The sequence below is a fragment of the Thermobia domestica genome, chromosome 3 (assembly GCF_964235325.1).
Source record: "Thermobia domestica chromosome 3, izTheDome1.hap1.1, whole genome shotgun sequence".
Classification (NCBI taxonomy): Eukaryota; Metazoa; Arthropoda; class Insecta; order Zygentoma; family Lepismatidae; genus Thermobia; species Thermobia domestica.
Window position 1 is genome coordinate 352202321 of NC_137456.1, and position 25640 is coordinate 352227960.

At 36.1% G+C, this 25640-nt stretch overlaps 1 protein-coding gene across 1 annotated transcript in view; it reads right to left on the reverse strand.

Moving 5' to 3' along the window:
• Positions 1-10024: 10024 nt before the first annotated feature.
• Positions 10025-25640, reverse strand: part of LOC145682091 (1-aminocyclopropane-1-carboxylate synthase-like protein 1) — an 83721-nt gene continuing 68105 nt past the window's right edge. Inside the window, exons 9-10 of the mRNA XM_081753687.1 lie at positions 18385-18504; positions 10025-12068 (exon numbers count right to left, since the gene is read on the reverse strand). Coding sequence (XP_081609813.1) covers positions 12028-12068; positions 18385-18504 — 161 coding nt within the window. The 3' untranslated portion in view covers positions 10025-12027. The remainder of the gene's footprint in view (positions 12069-18384; positions 18505-25640) is intronic.

Genomic DNA, 25640 nt, shown 5'->3' on the forward strand with positions numbered 1-25640 from the left:
AATGGGGAACAGCCAAGAGAGGGAAGTGGACGGCTTTCACCAAACCACAATAGAGCCAACTTAGACAGAAAAATATTACTTGTCCATTTATAGGGGCTGTAACTTTACAGATACACCTCGAACCAAGCTATCTCTAGTGTAGCCCAACCATAACAACTTCATTAGGGACAAGTTAGAAGTGTTTGGAAAAGCTGTGTGGTAAAAATAACACAGTAGACTCCGTTTGTCCGGCCTAATGCAGAGGAAGGGCAGCCCAGATAATAAAAAAGAGAAGTATAAGCAGGAGTTCTATAATTATTCACTTTCTGCTCCATTTATATAAAAAACCTGTTCTTGTACACATTTTCTGAACTCTTAATAACATTATGTTATAAATGGATGTTGTAAGCTGTAATTGAAGAGTTCTATGTAATAGGGGGCCATACCGGCATAGGCTCTTTTTTTGGGGGGGGGGGATTTCATTTCTCAATTCTTTAGTATTAATTCTATAGATCTGCAAAATTTCATTCCGATGTCGTAAGTCTTGATATTACTACAGCGAAGGAACAGAAATCGTAGTAATACGAAAGCAGGCATCTGCTGTAGTTATGTTGGTGAGCTAATTGTTTGAACAGCGTTGGACATGTCGCAGTATGTTAACATGAATGCAAGTATAATCCCAAGAAACAGGAGAGACAGTCAAATATGCTCATGGTAATATTTTGCTCCTGCATATGCATGGAATGTGGTGTTACAGTGAAACATGTATCTCTTGTCAGAGATCATTCTTGCAAGTGTTATAAAAATATTTGTTTGTGCTGTCTGAAAGTGGCTAAGGATGAGAAAGTGCTTGCCCTCGACAAGTACGTGCAAGTGCTGAAAGTAAGTCGAAAACTTTCCTTTTCACTATCCTTTTATGGTAAAACATATTGTCAAACAGTGGAAGGATGTATTCACAACTATAATGAAAAGTAAACCATCAGCAACACGACATTCTTTCAAGATCCAGTCCTGTGTAGGACTTTGCTTCAATGCATTCGGGGCATTCTAGCTGCTGATGCACATACTGGTGCGTACATGCTGATTAAGTACTTTACTCAATCGGACTGTGTCGTAAATATTCCAGATACATTATTAGGAAGTCAACAACTGTAGGTGAACCCAGCTAAAGAACGAGAAGTACGGATTCTGTCCGTCTTCTGGATCCAGATGCTGTTGCTTGGTACGAGAAAGTGTTCCGTCAGGACAGAGGATGATCTTCATGCGTAGATTTTACCATCTGTGCATAATGTATAGACAATTTTCAGTGCTCAGGATTGTTACGTATTCAGTTTCTACATAATACATGGACTACTTCAATGCAAGGGGGCCCATGTTGTGGTTTCCAAGGGGGTGCAAGTATAAGCGACATTTCAAGTGTAGTCTCAAATTTTGCGGTAACTATTCTAAAAAATCTATTGGGTTTTCGTTCTTCCGAAGCACAATTTCTTCTAAAGGGGGAGCGCCTCCCTTGATGGGCGCCCTTGTTTCAATGTATTATTTGACATACATATTGTTCTGTACACTTTATCTATGTTCCTTACGAAGTAATTACTTTTCTTTATTCATTTTCACAAAGTGTATCATACGGCTGCTGTGATGCATATACGCTAGAATCCTACAAAGTCGTTCTCCCTAACAACGGCCTACAAAAGCCTTTTTAAAAACATGCATACGTATGTTATATTGAAACGAATTTCTAGTTTCTTTATATATTGTAGAAGGAAAAGGATAAATCTATGTTTCTCTTGTAGGGTGCACATGTACAAACGTTAATAAAAAAATATATCAATGTTTAAAATGTTTGCACGCAATTTTATCAAAACATGATTTCCCGTTATGGGCCCTTATTACATAGAACTCCTCAATTTAAGTTTCCAAAGTTTATTGCACAGAAAGAAAGTGCAAGGATAAAAATAATGAACATATTTAAGATAAATCTTATAATATCTGGCTTAGTTGCAGAAAACAAAAGTATGTACACTATACATACATACAATTAATATATATACAGGGTTGGACAAAAAAAATCTAAAACGTTTGCAAACGTGTGAAAATCATACCTAGTATGGTGTGGGGCCTCCTTTTGCGTCCAAAACAGCTTGGATCCGACGTGGAATGGACGTATACAGTCCCTGAATCGTGGTGTGTGCAATTTTGTACCATTGTTCCTGCAGAACATGATCCAGTTCCTTAAGGGATGCTGGCGGAGGGTAATGAGACCGAACACGCCTTTCTAACTCAGACCACAATGGCTCAATGATGTTCAGATCTGGTGATTCTAGTACCCAGGGGAGGTGTGATAGCTCCTGGTCATGCTCCTCAAACCATGATTTCACAGTTTTTGCAGCGTGACAGTGTGCCAAATCATCTTGGTAGATGCCATCACCATTAGGGAATAATATTTGGGCCATTGGTAGAACCTGGTCCCCCAAAATGGCCTCATACGCCTTAGCATTCATCATTCCACGCAGGGCTATGGTGGGACCTGCATAAAACCACGATATCACTGCCCATACTGTAACAGAACCACCCCCATGCTTTACAGTTGGGAGCAGACAGTCTGTATCATAGGCCTGCGACGGTTTTCTCCATACGTAAACACGACCGGTTGTTGGAAACAAGGTGAAGGTCGATTAATTTGACCACATTACGTGTTTCCACTGCTTATGAGTCCACGCCTTGTGGTCCTTGCACCACTGGATACGCCTCTTCGCATTTACTGTTGTGACCAAGGGGTTTGGCGATAGCAGCCCTGCCATGAATTTTCATTTTATGAATTTTCCGTCGCACTGTTTTCGATGAAACCGGGTTTTGTAGGCCGGAATTGAGATCAGACGTAATTTTCATTGCAATGGTCTTCTTTTTAGCTGCTACAATCCGTTTTAATGCCTTCCGGTCCCTATCTGACAGGATTGTCTTTCTACCACTGTTGTGCTCTGCAGACGTCGTTTGCCCAGAAATTGTGTATGCCCTCGTGACGTTGGACACAGTGCCTTTCGATACCTCCACAATGTTCGCCACTGTTGCCACTGAAGCTCCAACCAGACGGGCACTAACGATTATGCCTCTTTGGAAGTCTGTGAGGTTGCCCATTTTACCGCACCACTTTCACACATCGACACTCACAGGTGAACTGGTTACTGCTGACGGAAAAGGAAGGTCTACATGACACATTGAAAACAAAAAAACGATCGGCAATCGGATCACTTATTGTACAGTGGAGGGCCAAACTTCCGTGTCCTGTATGAAGTGTTTTTAGATTTTTTGTGTATCCCTATATATATATATATATAGGGATACACAAAAAATCTAAAAACACTTCATGAACAAGTTCACTCAATAAATGAACAAGTTTAAATTGTTTCTTTTAAAATCAGGCCTAATTTTTACCTATATATATTAATTTAAACTTGTTCATTTATTGATTACACAAACGTTAAAAGGTGGGTCAAAGAAAAAAAAATTCAGAATTTACAATCTTCAGTTTTTCAAAAGTTGATGATAGGGTAGTGCTTCTCCTTGGCAAAGTCGTGCTTTTATGATAGCGTTAAAAGTCCAGTAGATTGTTGAGAGATTTATTCCTAATTTTATTACTAATATCTTTTCTAACTAGGCCGAAATTTATCTAGATAGTTTTTTTGTAGATATCAATACAAACGATGTAAGAATGTTATAGTTGTGTTGTATCGCTTTGTAACTCTTTCCCCATCTTTCAAAAGTCCATAAGTCTGAATACAGCCTGTTATGAGCAGAAGGTTGAACATCGTTGTTTTGGTACTAAAGCAGAATTATACCTTCTCATCAACACGAGGGATAAATTTTACAAAGTTGGTTTGCACTTCTGGTGAAGTGTCATTTATTTTAATCGGTTAATGCTGGGCTACGGTAAGCTGAAAAAGTAACCCTTTATCGGACAAGGTTAAAAAATCGATGACAACATTTACATAAACACATAACGTGCTGTGAACAACAAAGAAGCGAGAAAAGCAAACTATTATTTTAGAAGCAAATAAATTAGAACAGTTGAGGCTCTACGCGTTTCTTTTTCTTTTCGTTTCTTCGATATTAATAAGTTTGTTTTCAGTTCATATATATACACACGAGGTATAATTTTGCAAGAAATGTTGTTGCTAGCTTGACTCCCGATAATTCCAAATTCCGGATAATTTGTCAATCACTTTTCAGTTCTTTTCTTAAACAAAAATTCTAAATGGAGATAAGCAGAAAGTTTTCTTTGCGGTGGTTTATTAATAATTACACTCAATAACTTGTAACGTCGCTTTATACAATGCAAACAGTACAGATACATTTAATTGCCGTATTATCATAATTACATATTTATGCATGTGCATGTAGCATGTTTCTTGTTCTATTTCAAAGTTCATTGCGGTATTCAATTTCTTTCTCTTTCCTTTTGTGACTATTCTTGGACCTGTCTAACGAATTTGCTGGCAGGTTTTGTTCTTTTCGTGGAAATTCCAATGTACCCAATATTTCTTCCCTGTAACAAAATGGCCGAAGAAACTTAGCCGTTGTCAATTACCACTCAGACGAAATCAGTGTGAGAGGCATTCTTGCATCAACAAAGAGCAAGATTTTTTTTTCAGTTTTGTAAGTTGTTTTTATAATTTTTGACAATTACTTTTCTGTATCCTATATTGTGCTACAAATTTCATCAGGTAATATGCAGTAAAATATGATGAGTTGTGAGTAATCCACCTCTTATTTCATAAAACACGACATTTTCTGTAATTGTCTCCACAGTAGGTCGAGTTTGTGTGACTACTGTATTGTTAAGCAGTGATCAACATTGGACAAATAACACATTTTCGGACTAATATTTTTAATTTTACAAATTTTTATTAAAAGATGATCTAAACGTCTGATGCAATTCTAGGAACTTTTAGAGCATTTATTCGACATTTTATGTGGAGTATTGTACCGTACGAAGAACAAAAGTCGTCGTTATTTAGGAGCTATTAAAAAAAACCTACCAGGAGTATAGAGACGAAATGAAATCTCAAAGTTTTACGTCCCACGGTTACGTCGGATAGGCTAAAGGAGACGGTGATGATGAGAAATGAATGACATGGTGGAATAAATAAAGTGGGAAGAAACGGGAGAACCCCGAGAAAACCCCACACGAAAACCACAGAGCTTACTTGGCGCGAGCTGGGATCTAATCATGGATCCCATCCACCAGAGGTGTAGGTTATATGGAGAGAAATAAAGAAAAGTAACTAAAATATTAAAATGTAATGAGGAAATTGGTTACATTTGAAGAAAGAAGAATAATACTTTGCATAATTGAAAAGACAAAAATAAAATGGTTCACCCATTATTAGAAAAAGTATTGACTTATTAAGGTTGTGATAGAAGGTAAGATAAAGTGTTGGAGAGATAAAACAATTCTGGAAAGAGTTAAGCAAAAGACTTAAAAAGGCGAGAATAATATCCGTTTTGAGATATTATTTGAGAATATATTATCTTGAAAAGAATCTAATGGAATATGCTAGAAGAACGAGCTCCGTGATTTCCAAAGAGTTTGACGAAAGTGGCAAATGTGTTGGCTGTGTATAAAGTGATGGCATCCGTACAAAATTTACGGCAAAATCACATAGTGGTCGGAAGAGAACCCTCAGTTACAGGTCTCGTCGAGCATTAAAGCGGATTGTTGTTGAGAACCGTATTGCGACTGCGGTTCAAGTTACGGCAGAACTCAGGCAGCATCTCTTACAGCCTGTGGCGACCATCATATTTCGCTGCGAGTTATAACATGGCTGTACTGTGTCTGGTCATGTTGCTGTGGCGAAATCTCTGATGAAGAACCATAATGTATATCACGACGCTGTAAACATTTAGGTAGAGTAAAAACTTGGACCACTGTTGACTGGAAACGTGTCGCACTATTCGGACAAGTAGCCGTTCTTATTTTAAACCACGAGATGCGTTCATTTGTGGCGGATGCCCAAACAAGCGTATGATCCGCTATGTTTCAGGTATGAATATTTCTTGTTGTTCATGTTTTCCGTTTTCTTTTTGTGTCAATATGTTTATTTGTTCTTACTTTCGCTCCTCTTTCTTTCGCAGTGTAATTATTGATTTTACCCACTACAGAGTAAGAGTCACAACTTACGGACAATCGGAAACATCGGACCGATATTCATATCTTCTTTTCCATTAAACGAGACATTAGTGTATTATATATAAAGACCAGTGAAGTGAGATAATAGAAAGTGAAAAATTTGTTAAAGGAAAAGAAAAATAACCCTCTTAGTCAGATTATCCTAACGGCCCTAGTGTCCAGGTGCTTCCGGGCCTGTCTACTTTGGAAACCATCTACTTTTCATCATGTAATGTACCGATAAATCATTGGCGTAAATCAGCGAATAGCAAAGCTGTGGAACGATCATTCATCCCTTGTAATTCTCTCCAAACAACTTAATTCGTTAATAGGCTTTCAGTACCGTATTGATGGAACCGCTGACGCAGTTTGTGATGAACACAGAACAATAGTCGCCGTATCCTCCGACCACCTTCAAACTATTACATGCACTACGATCAGATTGCTCTCTAGCAGGACCGGATTAAAAGGGGGCTGCATACCCGGGAGTCCAGGTGGACAGGGGCCTCTACTCTGATCAAAATCTCAACTGACTATATAAAAAGAATAACATCATAAAATAAAATATGAAACATATTCCCTTAACTTTCCTACTGTACTTTCACAGAAAGTATTGGGTGAAGTCAGCAGGAGTCACGTATTTTTTCTAGCTCTAGGTCTCGAGATGGGTTAATCTGGTACTGCTCTCTAGAGTGTTTCAACTGTCAAAATTTTGAGATTCCATAATGAAATTATTATTATATAGACGTAGCAATATTAGGGATTAAACACCGATTTCTCTCGTACTTTTTCGAATCCTGAGACTGGCAAAATAGTCGGAATCCCGAGTTAATGCGAAACTACTTATGCCAGTTTAAAATCAGTGTTGTTCTTCACTTCGTGGTCTTTATTAACACTTGCTTCTCTAGTACTGTTATTATATGTCATATATAAACAAGTATCAGAATCACTAAATTTATTAGAAACCTACAAGACCATTAAGAACGTGATCGCAATTTACACAGTTCATATTTTCTTTTTTTCAAATCACCCAAAAAAGAAACCTTCAAACTAAGACGAGTATATCTAAAAGCACACATTCTGCGATTCGAATTTCCTTTAAATCGAACAACATATATAGTTTTTTTTAAAATGCATTTCCACCTCTGTACATTAATCTATGCGTCTTGCAACTATTCTCAGATTCTTAGGTATGAAATGTAAATAAGTCGCTCTCGTAATGTTTCTCTTATAATTTATACTAATAATAATATACTGTGTTGCCTAAGACAGTATTGTGTGTGTCTTTTATTAACTTTTCACATAGAAAAGAGACACCAAGAGCTGGCAAATATTGTAGAAACATAGATCATCACCACATCTAATCGCCTACGAAGGCTTTTTTTTTCGATTTTCGGCTCGGGAGAATATTTCATAGGGACATGAAAATGTATTAACACTTTTGACTGCTCTGTAAGAACATATGGTCTGTGCGCAACCAGCATTTCCTTTTGGTATTGCGACTTTACATAATCAACAGAAAATAATGGAAACATTCTACCTCTCATTTACTTAGCTTCTGAATTAAAACTCGGTTCTTGTAGTTAGTAGATAAATAAGTGCGATGTCAAAATATAATTTCGTATGGTTAATATTGCTGACGAGGCAAAAAGAGACAGAATTTTTGAGACGAGACATTTTCAATAGAAACAAGTGTACTTTTTGACACCATAAATAATGTTCTCTGACATAAAGATATGAGCAGGAGCGTCATTTCAGACTTGGCTTGAGGAGGGCAAGAGCACTACTAACATAAGATTTTCACGTTTTGTACTAATATATTAGTAGACAATCTATTGAAGTATATGTATTCCTCAAACTCTTGGGGGGGCAATTGCCCCCTCCTGCTCCTCCTAAATGACGCCCCTGGATATGAGTAATCCTGATAACTGTGTTTCAATTTATTACCAGAACGTAAGAGGTATAAATACAAAATTAAGTACAATTTACACTAGTATCTTTGAAATTTAAGCATATAAACTTCACTTGATATTATTGAGACAAACTTTGTCAAACAATTATGTATACGATAATGAGTTTATTGATGGCAGGTATAATGTATTTACACAAGAAAAATTTAGAATAATGGGTCGCGGTTCAGTAATAGCAATTTCTAATAAATATCAAGTGCAAGAAATTGAGATCAATATCCCATTTAGGATCCTGGCATTTTGGGCTATTTTTTAGACTTTCAGTCAAGCAGCTACTGCATCGTCACTATTTATCCTAGGATCAGGGTCCAGATCTCGTTCTCTTCAGAATAGAGCTGACTTTCAAATGGTATCACTTGCATACCCATACCATATACCAGAAGCGGGAAAAAATGTCAAAGTGAAAATTTCGGAGGGAATTTTTTTTCTCGAACTTTGGCCCCCCCTGGACCCCCCCTGTGTGATCGTAGCCACGTAAAAAATCTGATAAATAGTACTTGGTATACTGAATGTGTGTGCCAAATTTCAAGTTTCTATCTTGAATAGTAAGGGGGAGGGAATTTGAACCAAAAATTCCCACAATACCCCAAAGTACCATAAAACGCTATGATCTCAGGGAAAAAAATTCCTGAGACATCCCTAATTACCCTAGTACTATAATCCGCCAATCATTCTCTTCAGAATAGAACTGTCTTTCAGGCGGTACCATTCACATGTCTCCATCATGTATCTAAGGCGGGAAATTCCTGAAAAAAGGGATTTTTTGGACAAAATTTCCCTTTTTCAACTTTTGCCCCTCTGGACCCCCCTGTTTTTACGCATAAATCGGAAAAAAACTTCTGGTAAGTACTACTCGGTGGACTGAATGTTTGTGCAACATTTCAATCTTCTACGTGAAAAAAAGGCCCGCCAGAAAAAATTTCCCTACCATGCCCCACTTTTACCCTATACAGAAGTATATTTGGATAAAAATTCACTGAGACGGCCCTAATTACCCTAGAATAATAATTCGACCGTCGTTCTCTTCAGAATGGAACTGCCTTTCAGACGGTATGACTCACGTGGTCCTATCATGTATATGAGGCGGGAAAATGACGAAATACGGGATTTTTGGGGTAAAAATCCCTTTTTTAACCCTTTGCCCCTCTGGTACCCCCCTGTTTTAACACTGACATCGGAACAAAAAATCTGGTAAATACTACTCGGTGGACTGAATGTTTGTGCAAAATTTCAATCTTCTACGTAGAAAAATAAGCCCACCAAAAAATATTGAACATAGGCTTAGAAAATGAGAAAATAAATTTTTGACTTATGACGTCATCACCTCCTATGTCTGGACGCAGGACGGTCTGAAACCATACGTAATGTCTTCTACAAGGCCTCTGGACTTGGAAAACAAACAAACAAAACAAAAAAAAAAAAAAAAAAAAAAAAAAAAAACGGACGAAAATGCTCAAATAGAAGAGAAATAACGCAATGTACCATGAAACACCCGTATGGTCAAATTGTACAATGGGATCCTAAAGGGGATATGGATATACACCTGCAAGTCGTTTACGTGAAGGTAAAAATGGGCAGAAATTCATATATTATAATTACTGTACATTTTCCCTGCACATTAGAAACAAATACAAGTTTATGAAAATTCGAATAATGCCCTGAAGTACTTTTATGCTGTATTGATTGAGGCAATTGATAAAAAGTCTCTAAACGGAAACTAGATAAGAAGCGATTATATCTATGTTAATTAAGCCTTCAGAAAATTAAGCCCTTAAAGGAGAAAATTGTACAGAAATAGAAGAAAACTCGTTTTAAAATTATATCTTTCTTAAATTACGTAACAAATTGAAAATAATAATTAACCGTCATAAAAAGAATATTCAAGAGAACCCAAAGCTTTTCTTGAACCTTATTAATATTAAAATGAAACAATAGAAAAATAAATCAAATAACACACGAAAAGAAAAGTTTACAATGAAACAAGGAAATTGCTGTTATTTTTGGACAGCACTTAAAACATGTAAATTTCTCAAGTCCATCTTGTTATAAAATGTCCTGAACAAACATGTAATAAAGTATCTTATTGCTTAGATATTAGTTCAGTGACTGAAAATGAGTATCAGGAATCAATGATAAAGGTGAAATCTACTAAATCAACGAGTTACAATTACATTTAAACTTATGTATTTTAATGATTTGCAAATTTACTGTGTTATGCCTCTGTATTACATATACAATCTTATATTAAAAACTCAAATGCATACAGGTACTTGCAAGAGAAGTAAAATTACACCCATATTCACATTTGAAAATCCCAGTGAAGTTAAAACTATTGACTGATATCTTTTTATCTGCACCACCAAAAACATTTGAACAAATTATTTATAAGCGAATATTTACACATGTGAAGCCATTTTTTTTTTAAATCAGCGTCGATTTAATTCTAATGTGAGTACGGATACAAACTTAGTTAATACTTATTTCATTCTTTCAGTGATGGTCATTCTGTAGATATTATTTAGACGGATTTTGCAAAAGCTTTTCTTAAAACATATACATTTTTACTTCAGACATTGTCAAATTTTGGCTTATCCTATCGCTTACTAAGGCTAGTATCATCTTTCCTACATGGGCGTAAACAATTTGTTACATACAGGCAGGCAAAATAATTTACCTTTGAAGTGAGATCTGGCTTACCACAAGGTTCCAATTTGAAACCACCATCCTTTGTGATTCATAAGCGATCTTCCATGTGTCATCAAATTTTCAAAACGTCTTTTGTTTCCTGATAAACTATATAATTCTTCAGATTATCTGGAGTTACAGAACGACTTAAATGAATATTTTTAATGGTTGGTACATAATAAGCTTACCTTCAATATAAGCAAATGTTTTGCAATTAAATAGTCTAGGCAACGTACTTGTCTTAACTTTGAATATAAAATGAATGAGGCGTTAATTAAGAGAACAACTAGTATAAAAGCTGTAGGTATAATTTTAAACAGTAGATTTATTTATCACAAACATATCAAAAGATGTAATAATGAAGTATACAAGAGTCTTAATTTTTTTATTGCGGAATTTTAAAGAATTTGTAGATAACGGAAATTCAATAATACTATTTAATAGTTTTATTAGAAGCAAGTTTGAATATGTTTCACTAGTATGGAATCCTTATTACAAATGCTAGTTTAACAAATTGAGAGAATGCACAATAAGTTTTTACTATATCTATATTACAAGAAATACAAGAAATTCTGACATAAAGAAAATATTTCATAAATAAGACGATTACATGAATCTAAGTGTAGTACTTTACGTGACAGAAGGCAAATTGCGGATCACATGTATGTTTCTATATCAATTAGTGAATGGCATAAAAATTAGCCTATTTAAAAATAAAGTGTTTTTACAGCAATACTTTAATAGCAAGAAAAATAATTTATGAACTATTGTTTTGTAAAAATTCAATACACCGTTACATCAAAACTCACCACTTATGAAAACAACAAAACAACATCTTAAATAGTGATAATACTAACATAGATTTTTCAACATCATCTGCATAATTTATTTTTGAATTAAAAATACATTTAAAAATAAACAATAGAAATTAGAAAATACTGTAGTATCTGCATTACTTTGCTGTCTTTAGTTTATTCATTAAAATTTGTAAAGAAAAAGGTTGTTAATTGGGTAAAATGTCTTTTAACAGTGTTTAGTAGAACTGAATCAAAGTTTCTTTTTAAATTATGATTCTTATATTACAGTCTCCCGTTAAAATAAAGTAAATATTCCTTTTATTATGTGCCATTAACTGAAGGAATATTGGAATATTAAGGACGAAAGGAATGTGTCTTGTTTCAATACTTCTTTCGTGAGTTCTTCAAAGATTCCACTTTCAAAGGCATTTCAAGAAATCGCTTCAAGAGTTTTTGTAAGTCGACGTAAACCTGAAATAAGAAATACAAAAAATTACTTAAAATTATAATCATCATCATCATAGGTATTCTGCCCTTACTGGCAAGTTACTTGTAGCAGCTGTGGAGCTTCCATGTTCCACGGTCCTCCGCTAACATCTTCGTCTTCGCGTATGATCTTTCTGTTTTTATATCATCCATTAATTGTAGTCTCCTTCGCCCCCTCCCTCTCTTTCCAGCCACCATACCCTCTAGGACGTCCCTCATGATACAATCTCTTCCTAGGCAATGTCCCAACCAGTTTCTCTTCCTCTTTTTAATAATATCTAAAAGTGTTCTTTTCCCCCCATCATTTCCAACACCCTCTCATTCGTTTTCCGCTCAACCCAACTAATTCTTTCCATCCCTCTCCACACCCACATTTCGAATGCTTCCAGTCGTTTTTCATTACTTTTACGTAGTGTCCACGTTTCCGCCCCTCGATACAGTATACATGCATAAATTCCAATAGAAAACAATACAATAGATGTTGGCCTCAAACACTACAATAATCAATCCCTGTTTCTATTGCTATGCCATTAGCAGGTTTCTCGAGTGGGGACTTCGCCGCCCAGACTCCGCATTTGCTTGTCCATAGCTCTCACACTTCTTATATCCCTTATAAACTGTATCTCTAGATTTGAGGGATCTCGAGGTATGTTCATCTTATTACAACAATTTCAACCTCTACTCATTTTCTTCCCTTCTAAGGGAAACATCGAGACACGCTGAAACACATTTTTAGTTAACATATTCCTAGTCTCAAAATGTTTTAACAAAGAGGCATTATATAATATATCTTATAAAACAAAATAACTATTCAGTAAGAACTGTTGTTTAATTAAGAAAACTGGCAAAAAATAACACCGCACTAGAATGATGTACAAAAGTGTTCCTGAAAATAAATATAAATGGCGATATTATTATTATTATTATTATTATTATTATTATTATTATTATTATTATTATTATTATTATTATTATTATTATTATTATTATTATTATTATTATTATTTGCATCTGAAATCTCTAAAGAAGTCGGCCCAGCGAGCAGGAAGGAGCAGGCGAAATATTCAGAGTTCACGATAAGGGTTGCCAGAGGTAAACAAGATTGAGAATTACTGCTTTAGAGGAAAGCAATCGTCGAGATTCACTTAAAGTAAGATTGGGATTTTACGAAAATCAAAAAGGAAGGACAGATTAGTAAAGAAATTCATGAAAGGGTAAGAGCCAGCCTATGTACACTTTAATTATACAGTTGAACTTCAGTTATTCGAATATATCCATCGATCAAATACACAAATATTAGCTTATTGTAGTTTTAACATGTTGCAAAGTTTTAAAATCTTCGGGAAAATTTCACTTCTAAATATGATATGAAATGATATTTCGTTAAGGTGGTTTCATTAGTTCACTGACTGTATTATTTTGAAAAGCTTGTCATGACTAGGTGCTGTCGTCTACGACTGCGAGCAGAATTCACAGGCGTTTGCGTTGAACTAACTACTTTTACAAACCATCATGCTCTTTCAGATCGCTGGTCTCCCGAGAAAACCACTTTGCGCATGGAAGAAGCTAGAAGGTGTTTGAATGAACCTGCAAAGTAATCACAGTGTTTTCACTTCCATATTTGTGACACCGTATCGAGTAGTTTGGATAGGGCTTATGTGAAACGCAAGTCACCAGGGTTCAATTAACCCATTTTATGAGGATTTGTATTTTTTCGTAGAAGACAGAAATAGTATTAGATATTTAGTTATGTTGTAAGACATTAAGGGGTTCCTCAATGAAGTTTAATGCCAAGCAATATTATTTAACTTGTTATCACAATGAGTATGAAAGGTAGAAGAAGGGGAGAAAGCCCTCGTACATAAACAAAAAAAAAGAAATATTAACGAACAACTAATAATAATAATAATAATAACTACTGTTTTTATAATTCTCCAGATAGTTTATGGATAGACAGTAATATCGCAGTATTTTGCACAAGTTTCAAATTTACTTTCAATTTATATAATTGTTTGTCAAAAAGTAGTCCGTGAACTACTGATGATCCACAGCGTGATTCCTGGTGGATAATACGGAACATGATAATTTTCCAGTCATATCCAGATGATGCATTAGTAATTCAATTTTTTCTGCTTGAAAAAGAATTCCAATGATTCTTTTTATACTGGATTAGGAATGCTTGATTATTTTTTGAATGAATGTTTTATCTGAAACGGAAAATAATAATATAGTAATATATGAAATATGAGGAATACAAAGTAGAAACTGGATGCAGTGGGCTAAGGACAGAAGTCAGTGGAGAGCTTTTGTGAACGCGGCATTGCAGCAATGCGGGTTCCATACATCATAGAGTTCGTTATATAAAGTTTTATTACTGTAAGTTTGTATGGTCTGAGAAATGTATTTGTTCTGAGAAATTATTTTTGCATCCACATAAACACAGAAATTACTGGTAAGATATCTATCGAAAAACAATAGAAATATCAAATGATAAATCTTTAAGTTATAGTTTTTTGTGTTAAACTCAAATATATATATTTTTTCTTTCATCGTCCTAAGTTGCCTCATGTCGACTGAAGAATTGAGTTGATTTTGAGTTTATCGTCCCGTTCAGCAGCGAGGCTATATGAGACGTGGACCTACTGATTAACGTGGAATCCGAACCACATGAGCTCCCGCCGGGAATCGAACCCGGGCATGTCGACTGAAGAATCGCTGTAGCGTAGTCGTAAGGGACGCATTTTCGATCCCCGGTGAGGGTGGATTTTTTTTAAAATCCTGCCTTCCTCGAATGAGGTCTTATGATTCATCCATCCTTTTCCGAAATAAGTACCTAAGTAAAGGTGGTCAGAGTATGGTTCTGATGTAGTACATCATCTGCACTATATGCCGAAATTATCAAAACGTTTGAGTAAACAGTACCTATAAACAGTCCGTGGGTCTATTCAACGTAGTCTGTATGGCCTCATCCTATACTGTTTACATGTCAAGTGAGAAATATCAAATGTCAATCAAAGAAAAGTTGGTAGGCAGAAACGTACGGAAAAGGCGAATGTTAGAGGTCCGGATCCCCAGAAATGCTGCCTTTCTGTAAGTTTAGTCTAATTTTAAGGTGCTTTTAGAAATTTAAATATAATTTATCTTCATATTCAATTTGGACGCTCCCAAATCCTTCGATATCTCCCGAAATAAATTCCTGCTGATAGAGCTTTTTGATAATTTGTTATGTAAAGCAGAACGATTGTAATAGATGTTCCATCCTGAAACATTTCTTCCTGGGAAGGAAAATACAGACGGTAGGGGTGACGTACATAGATATAACTTATATACGTCGGTTGATTGGTTGTTTCCGAGTTTAGTATTCCTTTCAACAGCGAGGCTACAAGACATGGACCTACAGTTTAAGGTGCAATCCGAATCAGCGTAAAGCGTTCAAAGTTTTCGCCTGGAATCGAACTGTGGCTCACCTATGCACCAAATGCACTCGTGCTAGCCACTGGGTCGAAAGAATGGCCTAACATTAGGAGTCTTCATCCCGGCGAAATTAAAATACCGCTAATTTTACAGTAATTATGTGGTATCTTCAAATAGATAAAAGATAATTGAAATCTGGAACAAGAACACCCTAGACAATATTATTTTGCGTGAAGTACCGTTATCACAAGTCAACTAGTGGCTTTCCGTTTTCAGCTATTTGGAAACGCGAAAATAAATGCCGATTTTCAAAATGGCTCGAAATCGAAAGCAGATAAGTGAGTTGTGATAACGATTTCTCATGTAAAATAATACTGTCTAGGGCGCTCTTGTTTCATATTTCGATTATCTTTTATCTATTTGAAGGTATCACATAATTACTGTAAAATTAGCGGTATTTTAATTTCGCCGGGATGAAGACTCTTAATAATAACTGTTGGAAAGTAAAATTTAAGAATGTGAGATGACAATTGCCATAAAAGCCATGGTAATGTTAGAATTCTATAGAAGAAGATATAAAAACTAGTTGCTAGCAAGTTTGTTGATTTGTTTATGAGTTACTATGTAGAAGTTTCTTTGTACTAGTCGTTTAATGTTCGTGGCTGGGTGTGAGTTAGTGGCGGATCAAGGGGGGCGATTGCCCCCCACAAGAGGAAACTTTCTTATTATATATATATATATATATATATATATATATATATATATATATATATATATATATATATATATATATATATATATATATATATATAATCCATCCCAGAGTTTGAAGCTCTTAAAAGTAGCTATAAGTAGCAATATGACAACCCACCGCCACTCCTCAGAAGTCGGTCCTGGACCCGCCCCTGGTTTGACTAAAGTTTAGAGTGTAATCAATGTAGAACAAACTTAAAAAATTAAATTAAGAAGTAATGTATGATTAGGAGTTTATAAAGAATAAATGCAGTTGGCAAAATTTTTAAATTATTGAGATTAATACCATTATGTGATATAAGGCTATTAATAGAACCCACCACGAAGAAGTTGAATATAATTAGTTCTAACACTTTAACAATAACAAGAAGAATAATAAAAATAATACTAGTAGTACTAGTCAGAACTGTGTAATTTTCTTATATAAAGCTTTTGTGATACAAGCAGGGATAAAAGTGGATCTGAGAAAATAAGGGGGACGATAGATAGCGGCATGACATCAAGCCGTTCCCCTGCCTATCTTTGTAATGTTTTAGGAACTGGGGGACGCCGTACATATTTTCTGCAGGTGGAGGACGGCGTCATCCTTCACTTTTTCCCCTGGATACAAGCATACCGCTTACATAATATTAAGACTTGTTGTGTATCTTTTCATTCATAAGACAAAATACATGAAATTATCTGTGTATGATTAATTAAAAAAGTTCACCTAAATTACATGTGAATGTTATGAAGGTCTCCTTTTGCATTATGATCTTTTGTACAGAAAAATATAATTGTGAAAATAGTTGGAAAACTTAAAAAAAAAATTGAAAGTAAGGCTTAGAATAAATAATTCATTAAATTATAAAATTAAAGAAGAAATAAAGCAACGGTTAAAATTAATTTTAAAATTAATTGATTTGGTTAAAATTAAAAATGGCAATTCTTATTACTATAAAATAAGAATTGTTTTGAGCTGTGAATTAATCTTAAATTTAGTGGATAAAATTATGAATATGAGAAAATTAACTGATTATTATGAATAGTTAGGGTTTTTATACAAAACTGATGTATAATGAAAATAAAATGTAATAAAATTAGGAAACAGTACAGTAAACGTTTTCAGTGTAGTCGGCTGTTTGAACGGAATGTAAAGACAACAAGAATATCTCCAGCAGATGGCAGCACAGGCAATTCAGCGGTGACAAGCACACCCAATTTTTTTCCGTTCATCTCAAATCCAAATGGAAACCAAAAGTTTTTCCTACAACATGATGATCAGGCCGATCCTCCTCTATGCAGTTCCAGTCTGGAAAAATGAAGCAGAAATCTATCGTCAAAAGCTTCAGATCGTGGAAAACCATGCGACATGGACAATAACAGGACATATGAAAAATTCCTGCATTCATCAGCATTCTGGATTCTGTAGGTTCTAAGATCCATGAGGATCTATCAATACTCCACTTACAAGAAGTCATCGACATCCTAAACACTATATTGTGGAGATCTCTCCAAATATCAGACCATTGAGACACGTGCAGCTCAATGCCGTATTTATGCTTCTCTACGTCCGCTTTCTTCACTATCTTAACTCTTGGACATTCATCACCTGAACTCCCGGGCATTCACCATCTTGACTCTTGGGCATTCACCATCTTAACCATTGGGCATTCACCATCAAGTCAGCACAGTCTCCTGGAATCAACTTCTTCAACTATGAGGCTCTCATACCGTCTACCAACTCAGTGTCAAACGGCTCACAGATAAAAAAAAGAAAAGAAGTCGTGAAGAACCAGCGACAGTTGCACGTTCAATTTCAACAACACATACACTTAATTCAAGTGGCCAGGCAGAAGCTCGGTTCAGGAAAAAAAAGTGCTTTTCACAGCTTAGCAAACCGGGAGCTTCTTAACTCCTTTTATGTCGACCTATTATTATTATTATTATTATTATTATTATTATTATTATTATTATTATTATTATTATTATTATTATTATTATTATTATTAAAACACCAAGTCTTTTGTGTGGATGACAAGTTGTTCAATCAAAAGAAAAAAATGAAATTAGATGTTTTCTTTTGTAAATTAAACTGAATGATCCAAACCAAGTCAGAAAAAGGTTTGATACTGCATAATAAGGCTATCCTTACCTTCTTCTAGTGTTTCAGGACGCACTGTGAAGATGATTCTAAACCAACCAGGGTCTGAAGCCAGAAGCTCAGTTCCAGGTGTGATATACACCTTTTGCTCCATAAATTTCCGAAAGAGTTCTGAAAGAGAGAAACCAAAAAATATTGATTATCTATTAAATATCAGTGGCATCTCTTGAGAGAAGTGTCAATGCTAGACATTACAGTTTTAGTACTTGAAGCTAAGGAAAGAAACTTTAGCTAATGTTCTTGCTCTGCGATATAAGAATTATGACATAAGTTTGAAATCATACAACTGTAATTATTTCCGATGTTAACTTCTCCCAAGGGCTACCACTGATTTTAAAATATATTCACTATGAAAATTAACAGGTATTAACAGTGGAAATCGATCATTACGAGAACTATGTAAGGAAAGCTGGAATATCTTAAGTTTTACACTGTTTATAAGGATTTCAGAACAATGGCCTTATCCCTGTATATCTATCTATCTATCTATTTTTTACTTTAGCGCACAAAGATTAGAGAAGACGGAGATGATGATTAGGATGACAATGATGTAATGAAGAAATCAAAGAAAAACAGGCGAGGCACCGCGTCTCCTTTCTACATAGTACACTGTCTTATGTATATTAAGGAAGACAAAATACATTTTATCACGAATACAGGAAGTCTACTTATACTATCGTGTACAAGGAATAAAAAATAAAATGATTATTATTTGTAGCAGAATGAAACATAAAAAGTTTTAGATAGAGCGCACAAGTTTGATTGCCCAACAACTACAACGTCATGGGTTGCGTACTCTGTTTCTAACCTATAATAAATGACTTGGAAACATTTATTAATTTATTAAGTGTATGCCCATGCAATGTCGGTTCCTGTCACCACAGCATGGCGCGTCCTCAGGTTAGCTGCGAATATACTGAATAAGCAGTGTTGGACAGACGACAAAGGGTGATCTTCCTGCGTGGGGGTTTGGCGTGGGGCTAACAATCTTATACTGTAAAAGAAAAAAAAGCTTCTTCAGAAATATTCACAGAAGGCCCGGAAGAGAACTGATAACTTGGTACGACCTCAGCAAAGTAAAATGGGCATGAGATTTGGAATATGGAATATAAGAAGTCTTTATAGGGCAGCAACGAGTGAGAGCGAAAACGAGACGATAATTGTTGTGTTCCTTGCCTTGTCTCGAATTTAAAAATGTACATCTCGTGTCGTTTTCAAGATTATAATGAAGACAAGACGAGAAGTTTCTGGTTTCGTGGACAACACTACGTTCAGATTAAGATGAACTAGTGGACTTGTGCGGGGTGCGTCTGTAGGGTGCAAATGCGTTAGCAACGGTGGGTATGCATATAAACTAGAATCCATTTATCCAATCATTACGTGAACTAGAAATCAAAAATATACGTTTCGAATTGCTAAAGAGAGATTACTAGTAAACAAGAAAAATGTGGACAGTAACCAAGTTAGTTTGTCAATATAGGGACAACAAAGTCGTGTGTCCCAGCACCCAAGCAAAAATGGTTAACGAGAGAAGGTGATCGCAACCTTGTGTTACAGGTTAATATTGCTAGCTTACAGTGTAATAACTCACAGGGGTACGCTAATCGTTGACGTAGTTACCACTACCGACCATAGCTTGTAACCCGTCATCTAGTTAGCATGTTGGAACAACGACCACTCGGTTAATGAAACAGGGTACGTCAACTATAATAATCGAGTATTCTGATTAATATAACATATTCAATTGGTTGAAATAATTGGAATTGCTCCTTCAAACACAACTTTGACGGTTCTGAACACACATAAAAAGTGCACTATGAAAAGAAATGACAACAGCATGAATGTTGGGATGATCCGGGTAAAGAGTAATGATATAAGGAAAATAGAAGCGAGAGTGGAGTGTGATGAAGAGGAGAGGAAAGGGTGTAGTTTTTGTCGAAGTTCATGGTTTCTAAAAGAAGTGCGAGGCGTTCCTCGAACCGTTTACTGATATACTTGCCTCTGAGCGATTCAAGATGGTATAGGATATGTGGAAAAGGCAGAAGCTCGTAAAGTTCGTGCGTAGGATTGGGTAGTGAAATGTGAAATACAATGCGTAATGCGTGTCGTTCAAAGATCTTTAGCTTTGCATAATAAAAGGGAGATGCATTGATGCAAGCCACAAACCCGTAAGTTAATACCGGCCGCAGAAAAACTTTATAGGTACTTAGGACAATCGATGATTTGAGTCCCCAAGTTGTGCCAGTTAATCGCCGTAAAAGATTCAGCCTATTATAAGCGTTGGTAGCAACTGTCTTTAAATGAGGGCGCCAGATGAGGTGTCTGTCGATGATAAGGCCAAGATATTTTACAGAATTGGATTGTTTTAGGCATGTGTCATGGACTGTTAAGTTGAGGTAATCTGAATTTTTGTGAACCTTACTCCGTTTCTTGGGCGGAAGAATGAACAATGTTTCTGTTTTGTCAGAATTTATCTTTAACCGCCATTTATTGCACCAGCTATCAAAGAAATTTATGGCAGATTGCAGAGAGCGATTAATTTGTTGGACTGTTGTTCCCAATGCAAGGAAAGCCATATCGTCGGCGTATTGAAAAATGTGTACGCTATCTGGTAGTGGCGGTAAATTTGCAACATATAGTAGATAAAGCAAGGGAGAGAGAACTGAACCTTGGGGCACACCAGAATGTAGAAAGATAGAGTGGGAAAGCGAGTTGTTGATAGAGATGTAGGCCAATCTGCAGGAGAGAAAGTTAAAAATAAAGCGTACATAGGCAAAAGGAAGTTTAAAGTACAACAGTTTTGCAATAAGTCATTGATGCCATACTTTATCAAAGGCTTTTTCAAGGCCAAACAGTACTAAACAGGATGGTTTAAAAGTATTGTAATGATCTGTTACGATAGTGAGCAATCTTAAGGGTGGCGAGCACCAACCAAGAGTAAGTGAAACTAAAGTAGTAACTTACTAAGAGAGAAGGAAATCGGCGACTTCCAGTCGAGAGTACTGAACTAAAGGAGTAAATTACTACAGAAGTAAAATTTTCATTTACTACTGTAGTAAATTTATTTACTCTACAAGTGGTGGAGAGCACCATCAAAGAGTACACTACTACATTAGTAACTTTAGGAGTAAATAAAGCCAAAATTTACTCCTAAGCAGTAGTAGGAGTAAAGTTAGAGAGTAAGATGAGTTCTTTGGTTTCTGCGTGTTAAATATCGAATTCTATGGATTACCTGGTCTACGAAGAATATAAGCAGATGGCAGAAGAGGCACACATCCCAAGAATGAAGCTTTTAATAAAGAGAAGGGATCTATTTGCGATGTATAACGACAATGATTTCAAAGAGCGGTTTGCGTTTCGTACGGAATCTTTCGAGTCGCTGTTTGGTATGCTGGAGCCGTAACTGTAGCATAATTCTGGCAGGAACCGTGCATTGTCTCCTAGCTGCAACTTCTTTTGTGGCTTGCAAATATTTCGCACTGGTATATACTTATCAAATTGTAGCAGGGGATCTCATTAATTGCTGGAAGAGCTTTTAACAGAGTGATAGACAGTTTTATTGCCTTAAAGCCACTGTATGTATCCATGCCACAGAACCAAGAAAATATATCAATGAACAAAAGGGAATTATATCGAACTGGTGGATTGCCGAATGTCGTAGGGGTCATAGATTATATATATATATATATATATATATATATATATATATATATATATATATATATATATATATATATATATATATTTATCCTGATACCGATGAAACGACCATACATTGGCGATTTGCATTCCATCAGGCGACCTGGTCGATCAGGCGACACTATATGGTCGTCCAGTGGGAAACCGTGATAGATGGTCTCCTCTCACCACCACTAGTGCGTAGAAATCAACTTTGAAAATTGACGTTGGTGGTTCCAACGGTGCTGAGATAACTTCTTTTTGTATAACTGCAGTTCAGGGTTTCATCGGTAGGTGCGTGACAGTCGCGAGCGTATAGCTTGTCGAACGTATAGTTCTATATACATCAAGGCGCGTTGGGCCACCGGAAGTTCTCATTTCGCAGTTGGCAGCTGTGCTCACCATTGGGTCGTTCATGCACTTTGTTCTGTTTGCAGACAGAAAGATTTCTCACTGTTTCGGAAGCTAGAAGAAACGACATGAATGAAGGAATCAAACAATGATTAAAAAATAACTGAAAAAACTCACAGAATATTCTATATTAGTTATATACAAGACGATAAGAAAAAGTAACAATGTTTTTTAGCTTGTACATAGAATACATGTGACTATCTACAAATAATTATTATAATACGTTGTTTCAACTATTATCATACATATTAATCGTGTGGGATGTCAAATACTTTTACAAGCAGGGTTGGGCGTCTTTGGGCCACTTTCACATAATAAAAGCCGAAAGTTACTGGCTGAAGTTTAAAAATGTTTTATATCCATTTATAAGAAAATTGTCAATCGTTTTACACTATTTCCTTAAATCTCGGATCCGTTGCCCGCAGAGCAGTAGCTAGAAGGGGTCGCGCGGGGCGGTCGTTCCGGGCATTGATGGCTAGAAAGCGCCGAAAGAGCAAAAAGAGAGTAAAAGTGCTAGAAATGATTTAAAAAGTATTGACGCCCTATTAAATTAATGTTGTTGTCGGTTTCCAAAGCTCAGCTCTCAACACAAGCATTTCACTCACAGTTGCATCAAGTTTTTACTTTTATGTAACAGTTTCTAACTGTAACACTCCGATTTTGATAAAAATTTGGCAGTTAGATACTACACATAAAAAAAACACGAATACGTGTTTTTTTTTTAATTTTATGCAGAGAAACATTTATTGGGGACAAAAGCCCCTACCCAATATTTCGAAAGTTGACGCCCGAACGCAGTATGAAGTGGACCGAAATGAATGAAATTGTGCACAGATATTGTACCTAGTAGATGTAAAATGAGGGAATACTTGTTTCGTATTTTCCTGAAACAAAGAAATAAATGGGTGGGGCAAAGACCCTTCCAAATATTTGATTACGAAATATGAAAAGTGCTAATGAGTGTACTTTCGAAGTGCCTAAATTACATAGAGAATCGCAACGAAAGTGTGTTAAGAAACAATACACAAAAATATGCTAACCCGTGTTTTGTACTTTTGCGGAAAAACTGTGTGGATGCCAAGGTCCTCTCCTAAAAAAAAGTACATAATAAAGCAGAAGCGCAGGAAGGAGTGGACCGAAACGAATGAAATTATACATAGATCTTCTATATGTAAAATAAGACAATACGTGTTTCGCAAGTAGCTAGGGGGCGTTAACTTCGGTCTTTGAGCTTGAACCTTTGAGGGCAGAAACACGAAACACTCGAAATGCACTGTATTGATTCCTACTTTTAGGCCATCTATCTATTGGTAAACTTTCACTATTTTCATACTAGTTTCTTCTACCCATAGCGTATTTTATAGTATTTTGGGGTGCGCCTTTAACCCTTACAGTGTTTTTCCCATAAATAAAAACATGTGTCGTTTTGTTTGCTGTTTACTGTTGACAGAGCCGGATCTACGGGGGGGGGGGCAATTCGGGGCGCAGTTGGTTGAGAGCATTTAGGGGGCGTCAATTCGAGGCAAGATTAATGATGGCAAGTTTGAAAGCCGTATAGACGATGATGGAATAGTAGGTGGAATGAAGAAAGTGGGAGGAAATTTGAGCTGAAAAGTGCTCTCGCACTATTTGATGAAACTACAGCCACTTCCTCTAATTTAAAAGTCAAATCAGTTGCCAAAAACTTAATGAAATCAATCAAAGATCTGAAATTTGTAATTAATTTAGTATTTTGGGACTTGGTTTTGGATGAAATAAATGGAGATAACAAAGGAATAAGCTGTTTTTCTTTTAGAAAAAAATGTTCCTTGGGGGCACACTTAGTATTCGAAGGGGCACATATTATTTTCACACGGTAGTATTCTATTTATTATTATAGACGTATTATTTTGTTCCTCCGGAAGGGCATTCTGAAAGCTTCGGTGGGTAGTGCCCACCTAGAAACATGTCTGGGAAGAAACACTGAGAATGAGAATTTGACTTTGCAAAGGTCTCTTGATTGGTTATCTGATCTTTTGAACACAATCTCCAGGTTTAGAATTATGGATTTGACAGATGGCTGTCGGAAGCAAAGGTTACTGTTAATTTGATCGATGTAGAAGATCAGTTGAGAGAAAAGTGTATCTTGAAGAAGAGAATGTCAGGAAAGGATAAATCAAAATTTTTACTGAAGAGGATCGCCTTAGACAATCTTTCTTCAGAATTCTTGACCTTTTACGGGAAGAATTCATTAGTGGAATAGACCTTTTACGGGAAGAACTTCAGCTTCCTCAGAGGAAGATCATTGTGTGAAATTTCTTCGGAGGACCTGAAAAAATCGTGCCCGGATATCGCTTTGAAATACCAAGACGATTTGAATGCTGTAGAATTATGTGTAGAAATTGGGTGTCTTAATGATCAGGCTTTGTATTCTTGCTGGACCTCAAGAAGTCCACCCCAAGGAATATACTCGACATGATTACCGAAAATGGCCTTCAAAGTGTCTGTCCAAACGTCTCAGTGGCTCTTAGAATTTTCTTATCCTTCCATGCAGTGTGGCAACTTGTGAAAGAAGTTTCAGCAAACTAAAACTCATTAAAACATACTTTCAAAACTCATTAAAACATACTGGGACAAGAAAGGCTCTCAGATTTGGCAACATTAGTTATGGAGAGCAAGGTTGCTAAATCAACATCTTATGAAAAAACATTGAAGACTTAGCACAAAGGAAAGCCAAAAAAACTATTTTTGTGAGCGCATGTTACAAAACGAGAAGGAAATTATATAGAATACCGTCATTAATAGATACCATAAATAAAAGTATTTGTTCTCTATATTTATTGTTACATATAAATGGACGGTGCAGTGTCCGGAAAGTACGGCGGATGCAATAGTGTTTCGCATCCAAGGCGTAGAATGGTGTTCTGGGTCATCCTAACCACGTGGGGCTTAGCGTTGTCCTGTAAAAGGAGGACCCCTTTGTGATTCAGAAGTGCTGGCTCCAAACTGCTGAGAGTTCACAGTTGCATTAATGCTCTGACCAGCTGGTAGCAGTTCCCGATGCACGATGCTGCGTGCAGTCCATCAAACACACAGGATGACCTACTTCTGGTGTAGTGCTGGTTTCGGCTGTTTTGGAACCGGTTCATGGGATGCTAACCAATGATGACGGCGCCGTG